The 18,381-nt window shown below is 34.5% G+C and overlaps 1 protein-coding gene across 5 annotated transcripts in view; it reads right to left on the bottom strand.

The window, feature by feature from the left end:
* CCDC73 (coiled-coil domain containing 73) overlaps window positions 1-18,381 on the bottom strand; it is a 91,189-nt gene that overhangs the window by 32,025 nt on the left and 40,783 nt on the right. For 4 of the 5 annotated variants that reach the window (XM_035327761.1, XM_035327763.1, XM_035327764.1 and 1 more), the window contains exons 3-7: window positions 13,064-13,135; window positions 10,234-10,308; window positions 9,490-9,525; window positions 7,878-7,952; window positions 4,295-4,333 (exon numbers count right to left, since the gene is read on the bottom strand). In XM_035327761.1, coding sequence (XP_035183652.1) covers window positions 4,295-4,333; window positions 7,878-7,952; window positions 9,490-9,525; window positions 10,234-10,308; window positions 13,064-13,135 — 297 coding nt within the window. The remainder of the gene's footprint in view (window positions 1-4,294; window positions 4,334-7,877; window positions 7,953-9,489; window positions 9,526-10,233; window positions 10,309-13,063; window positions 13,136-18,381) is intronic. The other variant, XM_035327765.1, reaches the window with a different exon arrangement.

The following is an 18,381-nucleotide window of genomic DNA, read 5'->3' as shown; positions in this document are numbered from 1 at the left end:
GAATCCGGCCCCGGATGTTTGGCTTCCGTAAGGCTCCCTTCTCATACAGTAACAAATGCAGTACATGTCCAAGCATCAGAGGATAATAAAAGCTGATAGTAATCAAAAGAAATGGCCAACATAAGGCTAGCAAAACAAGATATACAATACAAATTTCTCATGTTTTATAAGGTATGAAATTAAACACACTACAGCAAATGGAAAGTCATAATGGAAGCACTGGTAAAGAAACACCACCACTTGCAGAATCACTACAAGGAATTTAGGCTGTGAATTTTCATGTACTTTCTCTTTTTCCTAATGAAAAGCAAGCTTAAAAAAAAAAAAAAAAAAAACCTGTACTTCACTAAAATGAGAATGTGGGCTTTATACAATAAAGGAAAAAATATATTTCTTTTTCCTGATAATAATTCAGGAGTATTTATTCTAAGAGGCTGATAAATAAGGGAGCATCACTAACATGAGACTTGAACAACTTGTGGCAAGATCTGAGTTTTTGCCTTTTGTTTTTGTTTTGTTTTTCTTAGTGTTGTTGCATTTTCTTTCTTAATCTTTCTTAAGTCAGCAGGACAGCATTACTCCTTTCTCCCCACTAGAAAAGGTAGAAATATGCTTTGTTATTTCCCAGAGCTCTTTCCAATGAGGAAAGGAATTGGCTTGCTATATCCTCAGAGTTCTATTAAGAGTTTACCACTTGTCTAAACGTAATTGATGGCAAGCTGCCCTCCATCTTTAGTGCACAGGAAAATAAAAGCGGTTTGGTTTGCCTTCTGACATCTTTCCCTGCATATGTGGATCTTCTGCTCACAATGAAAAGGTCTTAAAACATTCTTCCATAGAAGACAATAAAGAAACACCAAGAGACTCCACAGGATAGGGAGGATCTGACCCTGGAGTTGGAGCAAGACCCACAGAATCTCGGTTCTCCTTCCTAATGTCTGATACTGCATGAACAGGAATTATTGCCCTGCCTTCCACCAGTAATAAAGATAAGCTGGGATGGGGAGTGGAACTGATTGTGGCCATATGGCTTGTTGAGGCACAATCATTTCTTGGTGGAACTAGACCAGAGAAATAGCTCAGGGTCAGGTAGGTGACTGGAGGAAGACAAAGAGGGAATTGCTCATATCTCAAAAATATTCTGGAAATTGAGTCACTACTCAGAGTTACTCAGCAAATCAAAAGGTGGTAATTGGGAGGTGAAAGTGTCAGAGGAACAAAGGGGTTGTTATGGAACAAAGACTAAAGACAAGATCATGTGAAAATTATGCAGAGGGCTACCAACTCTAAATCTTCAAAACAGGAAAAGTGTTTCCACACTAGTTCTCTAAATCCCACCATTTTTCTACCTAAAGTCATTATTTTCAAGTTTATACTGTACTACTTCTTTCTCACTATTTCTAGACAGCACAGGGTAATTACAGGCAAATTTATAAAATATGTGGAAAGGAAATAAATGTAATTTTAAACGTTGGGTTGTTCTTAATAATCCAGGATAGGAACATTATATCCTATTTTACAAGGACACATTTTTTGTTTGGTAACTACCTCTATATTAGAGAACTAAAGGGTGGCAGGGAAACTCTCAGACAATGCCTGCACTGCTGGGTTTTTAGGAGATCCCTGACATATTTGGCCTAAGCCAAAGAGCACTCAAACAGGGCATGGGCACAGTTCAGGAGACAGTCTACTGAGAGCAGTCTGGGTTATTTGGATGCAGCTTCCCTCTTTTGAAGAGTAGTAGAGTTTAATGAACCTAGGCCATTTCATATCTCTTGAATTCAGCTTTGATAAATGGTCTCTCAAACATTTCATTTACCAATAAAGTCAGCAAGTGAAACTAGACTAATTACCAGACATTCACAGAAGTATTCATCCCATCTACTTTACTCATCGATATTGACAGTGAATGTCACTGTCAAGTGACACCTTATAAACAGCGACTTCTTCCCCTTTGGTCTTTAACCCAGCCAACACTAGCCTTATTCTTGCTTGCCTTTTACATTTTAGCAGCATGACGTATGTTTAAGGATTAGGTACTACAAGTAAAAGTTAAGTTGAGAAGAGAAGTAACTCTAAATACTTTCTCAGACATACCCAGAATCAGCCAGTGCAACTTAAGGGAAGGCATGAATAGATGAAAACTTTACTTATTTTTCTACTCTACATCCACTTTTATTCTACACTCTCAGGGTTTTAGCATTCTACATTTTATCACCTGTGAGCAAAGCAGTGAAGGAGGAAACAAAGACCTGACCCAAGACCATTTTCCTCTAGTTACTCCTTTATTTCAGCAGCAAGAAAAGAAGCCACAATCAAGTAGATTACAACAAAGCTAGATGTCTGATAGAATAACCCTGCAGGCTCCTGACTGTATCCGTATGTAGTGAGGTACAAAGCAACTATACCACACATAATAATCAATACTGTTATTGCATCAACAAAAAAAATGATGGAAGAAAAATCCTTTGTTTTATGTTGAAAGTCTATATAGAGATGGAGAAACAAAATTCTACTATTTCAAAATTCTAGCATGTCACCATATACATGATCTCAGCACTATGGTTTTCACATAACCTTAACTGGACATCATGTGAAAATAATATGCAATATATAGACCTCAAAAGTGTTAGATTAAAAGAACAGAACTGAAAGGAACAAAACTGAAATAAAGTGGTACATCAATTCCCAACGTATACAAAAGCTACTTTACTAATTGGCAGAGTCTCTAAGGTTCCAGATGCAAACTAAATCTCTAACAAACCTCAAATTTAAATGTAAATGGGTCTCAAAAATCCATTCTATTTCTGAATATCTTGCCATTTGTGATAACTAAGACTCTACATGGTCTTTTGTTCCCTTAAACTTGTCATTTATTTCAGCACAACCACTCAAGTTGATAGAATCTGATCCAGTCTAAATCTTCATTAGCCCACTACTTCATACGGTTGTAGGAAAGAATTAATTTCTACTTAACTTGTTTGTTTGTTTTGCTTGTTTTTGTCTCTACATCTTCGACATGTATGGCCAGGCCATACGTGTTACATTTGGCGCTACATGCAAAAGAGGACTTCTAATATTTAGCCCCTAACTCAACAGCATTTTCAATAACCACACTCTGTATCACGGGCACAATACCCCAATGTTTTCAAAATATTCAAATAATCATTTGTTGAAAAAAATATTATAAACGTACAAAAGGAAGATATTTATTTAAATAACAGCACCTTTTCTCTAAGCTAGAAATAGATCTGTGCTGCTTAAACACTCATCATATGGAAGACTGAACTTCCAAATTATTAATGAAAGGTAGTATGTGAAATGATCTAAATATAAGTTCAATAATTTTGTATATTTTAAGCACCCTTTTAGATCAGATGTATTTTAAGAATAAATGTAAGTTAAAAGTGAAGTAAGACAAAACACATTTTATGTTGCCTTTGATCTTTAACTTGTAGCCTTATCTCCCAGGTCAGAGGGCACATTATTCAATTTCACCATATTTTGTGTAAAACCACTGTAGCGTTGAAGATGACTTTCAGTACAAATGTCATGGTACTTAAAGCTAAACTGGACCCTAGTTTTTTGAGCTTCTTAATTAAGATCACAGTTTATAATGGTCTGACAATATTATCTTTATTCTTTCCAGTTGAGCAGCAGCAGAATTTTCACAGCATTTATTCAATCAAGCTTAGCAATGTTTCTGCAGCTCATTCTTTCACTTCCCAAAACAGACAACGGGGTTCAGAGCGACTAAGCTGTCACTCTATATAAATTTATTCTCTGTGTCAAAGGGAGTAAGCTGGACTGGATGAAATCTAAACTGTTCAGGGGAACTGATGTTGAGAAGTAATTCTGAAAAGAGTGGTGAAAGAGTGAGAAAATCCACGATCAGTTTTTCTCAGACAACAAAACAAACGCAAAAAAGCTGTCCAGAATTCTCTACTACTTCTTTGGGATGAATATGCTAGATCCTACAAGTATATGGGTACTATAATTACATTTTTCATATCAGACCATGAAAAAATGATTTTCATTCTGTTCTATAACAAGAGTCAATTCTTTTTATTCCTGAAGGAAAAATCCAAATGATTTAAACAGCAAATAGCAGAACATAAGAAGCTGAGAACGTTACTTTAGAGAGAAAACTTTCAGATTCAAAGGTGATATCACCTCTTGATTACCTCTAGTTATCCATCCATCATTTAAGTATGAGAGATAGCTAGGATTGACATTATATTAACTGACATTCTCTTTTCATAAAAACTTACTGTTACTTTTATTAATTTCTTACCATTTCATTCAGTTTCTTTTCTAAAGTGTATTTTGAAATCTGTAAAATGAAGAAGAGCTATCAATTCAACTGCAGTTACACTTTTTTTTTTTCCTGAAAACAAACTGCAGATATTTAAATATTCTCATACTTAAAACTTAATTGCACTTATTCCAATCCAATACAGTAACACTGTTTTCAAATGAATGGTTACACTATTTTACTGTAAGAGTCAGTTAACATCATCTTTATGTTTAAAAAGAAAATGCTTTAAATTGATTTGCAGCTACAGGAATTTTGAAAAATACATGAATACCTGTGTTCACTGTCATGTATCATAATATTTAAAGGGATTACATTCTATAAACTTAACCCTTTGAAATAAACAGAAGAAAACAGAGTTAGGAAAAAAGTTTATCCCCTGCAGGGGAAAAACTAAAAGGTAGATACTCCAAATGGTGGTATACAAAGACATATTGTACCGATCGTGCATGCTTTAATAACAAAAGCTGACATTTGAATTCATTAACACTTCTTTTTCATTAACAACCACCAACAGAATTTTGATTTTTATAATACTTGAGACTAAAGCTGTTGCTATTTTAATTTTTTTTCTTTAACATCCTAAGACATTGACTTCAAATAATTAGGGAAGCATCAATGAATTGTGTAAATCTTACATAGCGAGTGTTTCTTAAAAAAAAAAAAAAAAAAAAAAAAAAAAAAAAAAACTAAGTCTAGAGAGCAATCATTTTTAAGGTACTATTCTGTTTAAATAAGGGACCACAGAATTTAACTGAAAATTGCTTAGTCATATTTTAGCCTGATTTCCAAACAGTTTCTCTGGATCCACTGGTTCATTGTGGCCTCCCACTTCCTCAAGCCACAGCAGAATTCTCTAGAACTGAACTATACTGTTACAAAAACATTTGATCTGTACTCTCAACTGTACAGTAAACAACATTAAACTTTTATAAGAAAAACTGAAAACAGAAAAGACAGCGAAATTTTTCACTGCTCTACATCATCTGTGTTATATCGAGGTTTGAAGGCGGCAACGGAACACTTGATCTATTATAAAAGGTTGTTAATAAGAACCAAACTTATTACAAAATCATTAATACCCATTATTATAAAGAAAAAATATAAATTAGTGAATATCCTGCAGAACATCAAATGTTATATTATTAACATGGCATTCATAGTAACACTAATTCTCTTTCAACTAGGCTGCAGCTTGAGTATTAGGCCGCACCCCAAGTACCGTGCTCAGTTTTGGGCCCCTCACTTAAAGAAGGACATCGAGGCCCTGGAGCCTGTCCAGAGAAGGGAAACGAAGCTGGTGGGGGGTCTGGAATACACGTTTTATGAAGAACAGCTGAGGGTGCTGGAGTTATTTGTCTGGAGAAGAGGCAGCTCAGGGAAAGCCTTGTTACTCTCTGCAACTACCTGAAAGAAAGGTGTGGGGAGCTGGGGGGGGGCTGCCTCTTCTTGCAGATAACTAGTGATAGGACTAGAGGAATGGCCTCAAGTTGTGCCAAGGTAGGTTTAAGTTGGAAATTAGGAGACGTTTCTTCTCAGAAAGGGCTGTCAGGCATTGGAACGGGTTGCCCAGGGAGCAGGTGGCATCACTGTCCCTGGGGTGTTTAAGGAAAGGTTGGATGTGGTGCTTAGGGACATGATTTAGCGGGTGATATTGGTGGTAGGGGGATGGTTGGACCAGATGATCTTGGAAGTCTTTTCCAACCTTAATGATTCAATTCTATTATTAAAATACCTAAAACAATTTTAATCACCATGCTTGTAGTGGAAAGCAAATAAACACAATGTCTCTGGATCTTAGGAGGTAATCCTTCCTTTGGCAACAATCGACTTACGATTTTCTCCAACTATATCTCATCTGTCCATGCTTACCAGATCACTTGGTGGATATATTTACAACTCACTAAAGGAACACTTCAGTTCTCATAACCCAGGCTCTGATTGAAGTGCTTCTAGCACATGCCCAAACACTACCTGGGACTGGGTGGATAGGGATTGTCATTTCTTTAGAGTATACTGCAGAACTAGACTATCCCTTTGACATCCAAAACAAAAAAAATCAAAAAAATGTCTCTAATTTAGAGATTCACTCAGATGCAGAAATCTGAGCAAATCGTAGCAAGTGTAAAGTTATTTTTTGTTTACCTACAAACAGAATGAGTGTCAAGTTCTAAACTTAGGATTTCACTGTCCTGGAAACTATAAAAAATACTTGTAAATTTTAAAAGGAAAGTTCACATTAAAACCTCCAGATAATTCAGCCATAAATATCCAAGATTTTGATTTTTATCTTTGATTTTTCATAAATACCATAATTCCATGGAAAACATGAACTTTTATTTTCCCTAAGACTGAATCTGGGGTTCTACATACCCACAAATAATACCACGTGGCTGCACCAACACCATCTTCAGAGTCTTAAGCCTCTCTCATGATGAAACCACTTCTACCTTGATGGCAGTAACAATCTACTGAAGATGACTTGTTTGTAGGAGTGCCAATTGGCTGACAAGCCCAGATGCCAAAGGTGATGTTACCACCCCTTGCAAGGGGCACACCCATCCAAATTCATAAATTGGTACTAGAGTCTTTACTTATCCGACTTGCCTCTGATTTATAAACCAAGCTAACAACTGAAATGTATCTTACCACCTATGAATTTTTAATTAATAAGTTTGTGATTTACCTTTTCCATTTTAATTCCATTTAAAGAATCTAATGGAAAAAAAAAAAATAAAACTATACCAACATCAGCCTTTTTGATCATAAAGAGGTAATGTGAAAGAATGTATGAAAAGCAGCAGCGATCAGAGCTATATCCTAAACTGAGTTGTTACAAATGTCAAATTCAGAAGTTTCAGGCTTTTTGAGGAGGGAGCTGGGGAGTAGTTATGAACTTTCTTGAAAAATATAACCCAGAGGTTTTGTTTTATTTTAAATAACCAAAAAATACAGCTACAGTATGAAACACAACCTTATAACAAAATAAAATACAAAACAGAAATAACAGAAAGAAGCACCAGAATAACTTGTGGGTTTATCTGACAGAATTTTACTTTTACTGACAGACATTGTAAAGCCATGGATGAAGTGGAAAAAATATAGAAACCTCCTGGTGACACAAAGTCAGGGAAACTAATACAAAAGACAAGTAGCTTTGAGAGTTGGAGGTCCAGTGTGAATACTTTTTTTTTTTGTTTAAAGAGTCCAAAACCAGAGTTTCCAGACAGGTGAGAAGGCTCCAGAGGAGAAGGACACAAAGAAAAAGGGAGACTACAGAAACAAGAGGAAAAAAGAAATCACATTACAAGCTGAAAAATCCAAATGGTGTTTGAAAGTTTTTATGGAAGAAAAGAACTTTAGCTGGAAACTTACCTGAAAGTAGGCTTGAAGCTGAAGACCAGAACAGAAACTGAATGTTAGAAAGTGATGTGTGAGGGTACTAGAAAGTTGAAAAGAGACTGCCATAAAGACCCTCTTAAAAATAGCTGGTCAGGTTATCGTGATGCAGAAACAACTCTTGAATATCAAGGAACTGTATTTAACAAAAATAACACTTTACCTGTAATGCTTTTAGTGTTTCTTTCAGCCCATCAATTTCTTTTTCTTTTGTTTCTACAGCAAGTTGGTATTTTCCCTTTCAAAACAAAATCTGTGCTTCAGGATTTGGGCAAAATAAATGCATTTACAATAGAATTTTATCAACAAGAATATTCTGAAAATAACACTACTCTGCTATGACAGAACAATTTACAAAAACAGGTAAAATTCAACTAAATGTTTATATATATGTATATACACACACACCTTTAGCTGAATGTATGTACATATTGCTATAAAGAAAAGAGCGAAGATGTGACAATATATTTTTTACCACTTATGACCAGTCCATAAGTTTTAGATTTTTCTGTTCTTGGGGAGAAGCCTGAGAAAGGCAAGATCAAAAAATTACATGCACACAGAGAAACAATTTAAAGAACTTAAATGCAATTGAATTAGATAAGAATCTCAGGTAGCAATCAATACAATGGAAAGTGTAATCGAGGTAACAGAGAGTACACCAGTAGAAACAACACATCCATTCACCCGTCCTTGGGTGTTCCACTTGTTACAAACAGTGGTGGCCGTGCAATCTCCTGAAACCACCTTGATGAATAAGAATGACTCAAAGGTACATACAGTGCAAATTAGGCAAAAGTTACTGTCAGTATTCAGGCTCTGTCCTGAACCATTACAGCTAGATTTATTATTTCATTTACTTTGGTACAAAGTACTGAAAGCATCACTGGATTCAATGGAAGTATTTAAAGTTAAAAAATAAAAATAAAAATCTGTACATAATTCAACTCTGAATCAGTAGCTGTCCCTGGAAATACACATCGGGGACTATTACATGGTAGGCATGGAGAAGCAGTATGTCTTAACAAAGAAAAAATTTTAAGTACAAGTAAGACAATAGCTAAGCCAGATGCTATAAATGCAAACAACATATTTTACTTTAATATACTTTCAAACCTATTTCACCTATTCACAATTTTCTGTGCATGTCCTTATGAAATATGCATAGCATACTCATCCAGTCTTAATTAAGAGCCCATATATAGACATTCAATGGCTTGACTGCTTGAAAGAGGCCTCTAATACAGCAAATGCATATCCCATATTCAAACAAGGGAGCAGGCACACAGGTTGGTATAAAGGCTTCACGTGGTTAAAAAACAAATTAATGCAGTCTTAAGAATATCTTAAACTACCCCAGGTAAATCAATAGAAACCCTATTATAATCTGGTTTCACCAAACCAGTTAGAGTTGTTTTTGTATAAAAAAGCTTTTGACAGTACCCCAAGACCTCAAAATAAAGAAAGTTTTGTATAACTTCAACATAAAGGCATCAAAGAACATTTATTCTTCAAACAATTTTTAGCATAAGCAGATTTTAAAATGATATTTCACAAGTAATTAAAGTTCTACAGGTTATAAAGAAGGAATAACAATTGTTCACAGGTAACTGTAGTTTATATTTTATAAGCAAATAGCTTTAGTAAAAGCCACAGGAAGAAAAATACTTGAACTGTAATATAATTTATACATAGAACATATTTGAGAAGTTACATAACATAATCACTTACTTACGTGCTTCACCAGATTAAAAATAAATTCTAATATACAGTACCTTTTCTTCTTCCATGGCAAACATCCTTGCTTGTAACTTGATTCGGTGGCATAAAAAGTGGAAACAAATCAATATAGCAGTTAGGATTTATTCCTGCAGCTTGACAAGACAACATAGTTATACTTCGCAGGGTGATATGTTTATTTTTTTTAAATATATATCTATATGCATAGCCCTACAATAGCAGTAAGCTTGTGATTCACAAATTATTTTTTCAAGAAAGAAAAAACTTGGTTATTATTTGTGTGATATGATTGCACATCACAGCATTAGTGATAAAATTATTCATCACCATGTGCAACAGTTTCAGTTCTTACGTCTGTTCTCTGCAACTTTTCAACACTCATTTATTGATTTATGGATAAAAACAACCCTGATTTGAAAGACTGAAACATGTTTTCCGACATTGAACGGGATAAGTTGCATTGCAGATCTTTTTCCATGGAGTAAGAAACAATTTGCCAAAGACATGCCATTTTTGAAGGTGGAGGAGAATAGAACAACAAACAAAAAATAAGATTTAGAGGAAGCTTCTCTAGGAATTTTTGCAAAAGAAAATCCCAGGAAGAGTGGCTTCCTGTGAAGAACTGCTAAATGTAGTATGTCTGTTTTTATTTATTTATTTTTGAGCTGTATATTCCATCATTTTACATGCAGAAGTATCTTAATACCAACTGATAACTTGCTATTATGCCATCACATTCTGAAATCTTAGTGTCGTATTGGAAAGCCTTATTGTGCTACCTGCTTTTTAAAAGCTGCCATAGCTTCTTTGTTCTGTTGCTGTAACATGTCTGTCTGATGCTGCAGAGTTTCCTGTTCACAGGAAATAACAACAGTATCATTTAAATATCATTTACAGCAAACTATACATAAAATCTTAAGGAAAAAATAGGTTCTTTGTTACATAATTTTAGAAAGACAGATGATTAAAAGCAAAACCTGAAGATTAAAGAGACATTTATTAACTGGTAACCATCCAGGGGCTTCTCTTCTAGTTCATAACAGGTAACAATTATCACCTCTGGAATTCAAATGTGTTGTTGCTGGGACTGCTATAAGCAATTTGTACCCATCCTATCAAGCTGCATAAGAAATCCTACACTCACTGCCATATTAAGACAGTATCTTCACACAGTTCCAGGTAGTTATAATAGGATTTTATTCTTCATCTCCATTTAAAAGAAATACAATCTGTTATTCTGTTTTAGTTAAACGACTAAAATTTAACTGAAACTACGTGAAAGAGCTGAAGGAGGACAGAACAGACTAAGTGAAGGTCATAGTGTAAGACTTATTTATCATCTGCTGCCTGACTTTACTCACACCCATAAAAAAGCACACAAGAAAATGAGTTAAAGTTATGATATTATTTTTGAGTTTGCTATTGCTTCACATCATAATTTCAGGCTAATACTATGCTCTGCAAGTTGGCAGCATTTAAGATCTTTAAATATCATGTTCCTACACTCAGGATAGGAAAAAAAATAATTGAGGTGAAGTAATATGGAAGATATCTTTGTGAGACGGGTTCTCTAATGGGTGAAGGGCGTACCAAGTATGCCCAAAATCCAGAATTGGTAGCGGAGTACCATCAATTAAACTATTCTCAGCAGATTATTCCTACCCACCACAGAAATAAAATGTTATAAGCAAGGTACTGCCAAATTAAGTGACACTACTTCATAGTAATTCAAACTAATATTAGATAATAATTTATGTAAATAAAAGCTTAGTTTCACAGAACAGTCATCCATTACATCAATGACAAAGTCGTATAATCGATCACCAGATAAAAGTATTACTGAGCTCTTCAATATATACTATATATTCAAGTGATGTATTTTAATAATCTCAGATTATGTTTTTTTAGTAAGTAACATGACTGATTACACATCACTCTCTCAGAAATTCAGTTTGGGGATATATTTTGCATACATGGCATGTATGTTTGGTGAAGAGGGTGTTAAAAGTATAAGAAAAAATCACCTTTGATATTTCGATATTATGTGTAATATACTGAGCATACTTACCAGATTTAAGAGTAAATTCTCCACTTACTGTTTTCTCTACTGTAGCATTTTTCAACAGCAGCAACAATATTCTCAAAACAATTTGAAAGCAAATCTTTGTCTTAAATCAGAAACTTAGCTAAAGTCACATCTTCATTTGAAGCTAGTTCACTACTTTTCAGATAAAATAAAATATATACTGAATAACAAAAATGTTGGCAGAAAGGGATCCCTGAAGGAAAAGATAAAGAACTTTTTATAAGCCAAGTGGAGAAGCTGTCTACTTATTGAACTACAACTGAGGTCAATGTTATTTTTTGCATTCAGAAACCATGAGGTCACAAATTCAGGCTACATTTCATACTTTTGCATTTTCATCTTCCTGGATCCCCAGAGTTAGAAGCATATTTTGTTCTTTTGAAGTTCCAGAACTTTACATATGTGCTCACCTGAAGTTCCTAAAAATCTATGACTTGTTGCTTATATTAGGTTTGCCACATGCAAATTAAAATCCAAGTGTGGGGAAAAAACAGAGTTTATCTAACTGACTGCAAGTTCCATCTTTTCATTAATGGTAAATTGAATTGTTATTACGGTCTTGGAAAGAAGGGAAATCATCCCTTTTGAACCCAAATTATTAAAGACTGCAATGCTAGGTTAAGAAAAGCAAAGAAGGGTTACAAATTGAAAGCACTGTTGCTTCTACAAATATAAAATGTTTCCTGTTTCTGTGCACATATATATCTCCCATGAAAAAAGCACATAGTTAGGATTATTAATTTAAGATGGTTAGTATGAACTCCAAGACAAAATAGACTTCCTTTACTACTAAGATGTTAAATATCCCCAGATCAAGGATAGAGCTGAAGTTATTGTTTTTTCTGTGGTCGTAAAATATATAGAGTGAAGCCTTTTATCTTGTGACCTAGTGACAGGGGTCATAGGTTTGATTGTATTAGAGAAGGGAATGGATTTCCTATGAAAGCATAACCTCAGGAGCCCTAACCCTAAAAAGAATGTTAGATTCATTTTACTGAGAACATTCTGAGCATTTAAAAGCTGACATAACACTTCTGAGTATGTCTAACCTGTAAGTTACTGCCTTTTTTTTTTTTTTTTTTTTTTCATGTGTGTAAATCTTATCCCAAAATACTGCAAGTGAAACTGTTTGTACAACTGCAATGGCACTGGCACTTGCAAAAGCCAATCCCAGTACAGAGATGTTGCCATGTAGCTTCCCCAAATTACCGTGTCAAGATGCCTCATGTTGAAGTAAGAGGACATTTAATTTAATATTTACATCCCTTTTATTTGAAGATTTCCAATCATGCCAAACATTATGATGGGATCATTCATTAAGCAGGTTTTTAGATTGGGCACAATCACAATCTATATCAAAACAACAGAATGACTAGACAAACTATCATATACCACATTTTACTACTAGAAGTGACAATAGCCTTAAGAAAGGGAATTGTACCAAACTACAATTCATATTAGTATTATCTTAAAATCAAATTCCAGTAGTTGAAATATTATAATCATGTAAGACAGTTAGTTACCTTCTGCCATTCAAGTTCCTGTTTCTCTACAACAATTTTACTTATTTGATCTTCATAATTTACCTCTGTTTCCTAGTTAAAAAAATAAGAGTGAAAATTTAAGACAGTTACCTGCCAGTCAGACACCAATATAACTTGCGTATTCTTACTCTTACTTCACAGTCCATTACACTGAACAGTATGTGCCTGTACACTGCAGAGCAAGAAGGAAACGACAGTTCCGTGTATGTGGTAAAATGGCAGATGGCTATCTGCTATTCTACCTAACAGCTCAGCGGTTTCAGTCAGAAAGCTTGTAGAATAAACAACATAGATTAACATGCACAGAAGAACATTAGGAGCTAGGATTATAGCTCTCAATTGGCAGGAACAGTTCAGTTCCCTCTTCATACATATTCTCTTATGCATCTTACAACAAAACCAGACTCAAAGGCAATAAAACAGACTTGACTTTACTACACAGCTGGAAAATAATTGAGGATCCCGATCAATCAAGTCACGATATTTAGATGAAAAGAAATTCAGCAAGCTGCAATAAATGTATCAAGAATCAATTATTAAGCAATGATACAGATAATCATGGCAATGAGTCAGAATCTTTGGGACACTATTGCACAATGACTTCATTCAAAGCACTGACTCTATTTATTTATTTAGTTTTGTCATCTCCCACAACAGCTGAAAGTTTGTGCCAGCTATTATTTTCTTGTCATGGAAAGTGAGATATTTATCCTGACATTTTCTGCCAAGAAGCCTGCTGATTTATCAGATCAATATAAAAATTTAAAGATAATTCATGCTTAAGCAACGTTTTTTTGATAAGATGAGCTACCTGAAAGTCTGAGAAGAACATTATTAAAGTCTAAAGTTTCTTCACAATCCAGAAGATGGACTAGTAACAATTAGGAAGGTGTGTTACATCTGTGCTAACAGAAGCACCTTGTCAAGAATAAAACTGCTACTGTGACAATAAACAAGATGCATGTGCTGTTAATCATAGTTCCTAACAAATTATGGTTGTTTTCCTAAAAGACTGTGGTATTGAAGTCAGATTTTCCTAACAGGAATCACCTTCCCTTGCAAGTCTTTTTTTTTTTTTTTTTTAAATAAAAATACAAGCACTGGCCTTCTTTTATAAATACAACACTCAAAGGAAAAGCAACAGATTCTCCTCCAAAAAAACAAATCACAACCTCTCTCAAGAACAGTATTTAGGCCCTTTATGTATATCACAGTAAGCAACTCACTGCTGTCCTGTTTAGAGAGCCAAAATAATATCCTTTAAGGACTTAAGACTTTAAGAGCTACACTCATTTGTTGCTCCGAGCTTCAGAAGGCTGATTTCCTGCCTTTTCTCTGCACACTCATCCTTACCTTGAACAAGTGACTATATTAAGGTTAAAAAAAAAAGGAGAAATTAATCTCTTGATACCCCTTAAGTAAAACTCTGTTGAATTGCAATACCATTACCTACTGTTATGTACCATAAATTACAAATTGGGAAAACAAACTACCTCTAGACGAAGTAAAAAAAAAAAAAAAAAAAAAAAATCAGAAAGAAAGTGAAGTTCTTCCTCCTTCCTATCATGAAGCAGATAATACAAATATTTGGCTGCAAAGAATGGCATGTGCTGCAGCTAAAAAAATGCAATTCTTTCTGAAGCCCTGTACAACGGAGAGGTTTAATTTTTAAACACAAGGATATTTATGGCGCTTCAATTTGTGCAAGAGTGTTTTAAAGAAGATTTTGCAACCCTTTCTCACTTAATATAACATTTGATCCATAGTCCCACTGTATTATCAATAGAAGTAAAATGGCGAAATATGTCCCAAGGTGATTTAACATAGTTTTTTGACAGTGACATCTTTTATAGGTTTTAGGGTCAAAACTGACTTCCTTGATTAACAGGCAGTTTACAGGCACATGTGTGGACAGAAATAACACACACTTCTATCCATAGGAGGCTGCTCCTAAGTATTTCAGGAGTTACCTGCTGCACCTAAAAGCATGCCTCAGCACTCACGTCAACGTTATATATAAAATATTGAACATACATTTTAAATTAAAATTTGGTTCACAGGGAACTAGAGAAGTTCTTTAGCTTTTGTTTTTATGATATGTACTTAACAGGTTATAGGTGGAAAAGATACCTAAAAATTTCTTATGCCTTATGGTTAAAAAATAAATAAAAATAAAAAATTGAAAAGATAACAGCATGCCTCTATTCTGCAATAGTACTCGAGAGTTGCAATGACTTTGTTTTCCCATAATAATCTGCAAGCAATTAATAATAATACTTTCTAAGTTCCCTGGAGTGATAAAAACAAACTAGGTTGACTCACAGCTTCTTACAGATCTTAAGCAATTTGTGCCACTAAACTACAAATATTATTAAAATGAAACATAATTAGCAAAAATTTTGTACAGAAGTGTAAGATCATAACACCTGACCCTTAAAGTGGGGTTTATTTTATTATTAAAGTGGGGTTTCAATTATTCCTAAACTAATAAAAATGCACTGCAGTTATAATTCTTCCCAGACTCCGTATTTCTGCCACTCCCCTGGGCAGGGACCAGCATATCCAGCAGACAACTAAGCTGGGAGAAGGACGTGACCAGTTCTCCCACGGATCAGATCTAGCCTGGTGGAACACAAATATTTGTACTGGTGCAACAGAAGCAACAGTTACACATTGCAGCAGGTGATGTAGCAAGGACTCATCCACACAGGCAGAAAGGCTGCACCAGAATATCCGAAGTGCCTATGTAATCAAGTCCTAATGTGCTTTTTCATAACGTGCTACCCAGTTCTTCAAGAATATTAATTATTTTGAAAACATGCAAACTAGTCATTCTACGATTACATTTCTTCAGATCTATGAATTGAACTCTCTCATTCTCTTCTTAATAAACTCACATAGTTTGCTATATTTGTAAAAAAGAAAAAAAAAAAGCTTAAGGCTTTTTTTTTTTTTTTGTAAATTCTCTAAACTGTGACTAACTTCAGAAAAGAAATACAACTCTGAAGATAAAGCTTAACATATGCACTTGGATTCTGACCTCACTAGTTTTAACAGCAAAAATATCACTAATTTCAATGGTTGTTGGAGATCAACAAGTACCTATCCATATCAAACTCATGAAATAAAGGGGAAAAAATGTAATGTTTTATTATTATTATTATTATTTTTTACAGCAACACAGTAGATTAGCGTTATAAATTCTCGACAAAGCAAACTTCCATTCATATAGACCAGGCTTACTTAAATGTAACAGTTACCTAAATAAAAGTAAGCCTTTAGTATCTAGAAAAAAATAGTAACAATTGTAGTACAAACTAAAAAAAAATATTTTCATAAAAATTTGGATTGGCAGACTATTGTAATCAAGCATATACACCATTGCAATTTTAAAATGTGTATTTTAAATCTTAATGAGTACACAGTTTACAATTTTGCAGTTGATCTCGGAAACAGCGTGTTAAAATTTAAGCCCTAATTATAAGCAATAACTGCCATATCCACACCGAGTCCTTTACATTTAACTACATAAATACAAGTTTGAAAAGAGCATTAAATTCCGCTTAAACGAGCTCTTTGCTTTGAAACCTAAGAAGGGTAAGAACTGACGTTCTCTATGGGAACAACACTCCAACTTACTCCCAGATTATAAAGGAAAATCTGGAAGCTCTCAAAAATGTGTATATATGTGTAACTACTGTTGAAAAAAAAAACAATAAACATAATAAATACTTAAAGTGAGAATGACAATTATATGATAAGTGTTTTCATGTGAAACCGCTAACAATTATAAGCCTTATCCATCATTTTTACTTCTTTCAAAGGACATTTATAGTTTACCCATTTAGAAGGGAAGGCTTTTAAAACTTGCGAAGCACTTTTTTTAAAAAGTTCCTACAGCTGTTTAATAAGAACAAAACATTTTTGTTATACTTGGGCGCATAATGTTGTATATAACTTTGATGAGGTATCAAAAAACCACAAAACCTTAAAAGTGTTCATTTTTTATTAGATGCCTTAGGACTACATGGATTTAAGTGTTTTTATAAAAAGACTACCATAACAATAAAAGAGGAGTAATTTGATGGTTTATTTACTCGTTATAACCTTTAGAAAGTGTCAAGCCTTCTTTAAAGTGTTTGCTTCAGGCTGTAGTTTTACAAGATGGGCTGTGGATTGGTCAAGCCCCCTCGATTCTTGACCCTGAACAGATTTAGGAACAGAGTACAGCTGGCTCATGTCCAAGCAGCCAAAACTGCTGTTAGGTACTTTTATTATCTTTTTTCAAACTCATAATCTACCTCCTACGAAATTGCACATCCAATTTCTCATGCAGCTCAATCAAATAGTACTCATAGAAACTACAGTTTGATTGTTTCATGCTATAATTAGGATATCCTTCATGAACTAAACAGTCAAGTACAACTTTTAGAAGACTGCATAGATATTCTTAAGTTCCTCCTCTCCCTAATTTCCTCTTTTTACTCTATCATTTAAAAAAATACCAAGCTCTTCACTATACTTATTGTTTGCTGGCTGTTTGAATTATTCATTGCAATAAACCTCACCAAAACCTTTCATTTCCCTGACATCCTCGTCAGTTTTACAAGTCATTTTTGCCTTATTCCCTTTCTAAAAAAGTAGGTGCCCCTCTCATTGACTCAAGGGACAGTATTGATTTTTTTTTTTCCTCCCCATAATTCTACTCAACCTAAGAAACAGCCTGAAGATACCTTAACACCAGGCTCTTTTGCAAACATACAAGAAAACAAATACACACACACACAAAAAAAAAAACACACCCCAAACCAAAACAACAACAACAACCTTTATTTCTGCAACAGTTCCACTGAATCCCACAGGTCTGAGTTCTCAAAATAAATGGACTCCCCTAAGCAGCCTACATTGCTACTGCAGGTGCCTCTGGTGCCCTTTTTAACTTCATTGCCACTCTGTGCATCAGAAGGCAGAGTTCTTCTGCAGAACACCCTTCCAAGGAGGTTCAGCTTTGGGTATGTAGTATACTACTGCATACTATATGGTATATTACCATAACAGTATACTACTGTTAGTTTAGGTCTAGATATAGTACAACCAGTATGATCATAACTGGCAAGTCCACCAATGTTTTAATACCTCTAATAACTCTAGCTTAGTCTTTATGGTTTGCTTCTCCTGATGAGTAACTTTATGGTTTTATCAACTTAGTCTTCACTGTAGTCTTCACTTAGTATTGCACACACCAATTTATCTTCTGGGCATAAGTGACATTTTCAAATACTAACCTACCGCTTTCC

This window comes from Oxyura jamaicensis, chromosome 5 (assembly GCF_011077185.1).
Source record: "Oxyura jamaicensis isolate SHBP4307 breed ruddy duck chromosome 5, BPBGC_Ojam_1.0, whole genome shotgun sequence".
Lineage (NCBI taxonomy): Eukaryota > Metazoa > Chordata > Aves > Anseriformes > Anatidae > Oxyura > Oxyura jamaicensis.
This window is presented reverse-complemented; position numbering and strand designations above follow the sequence as displayed.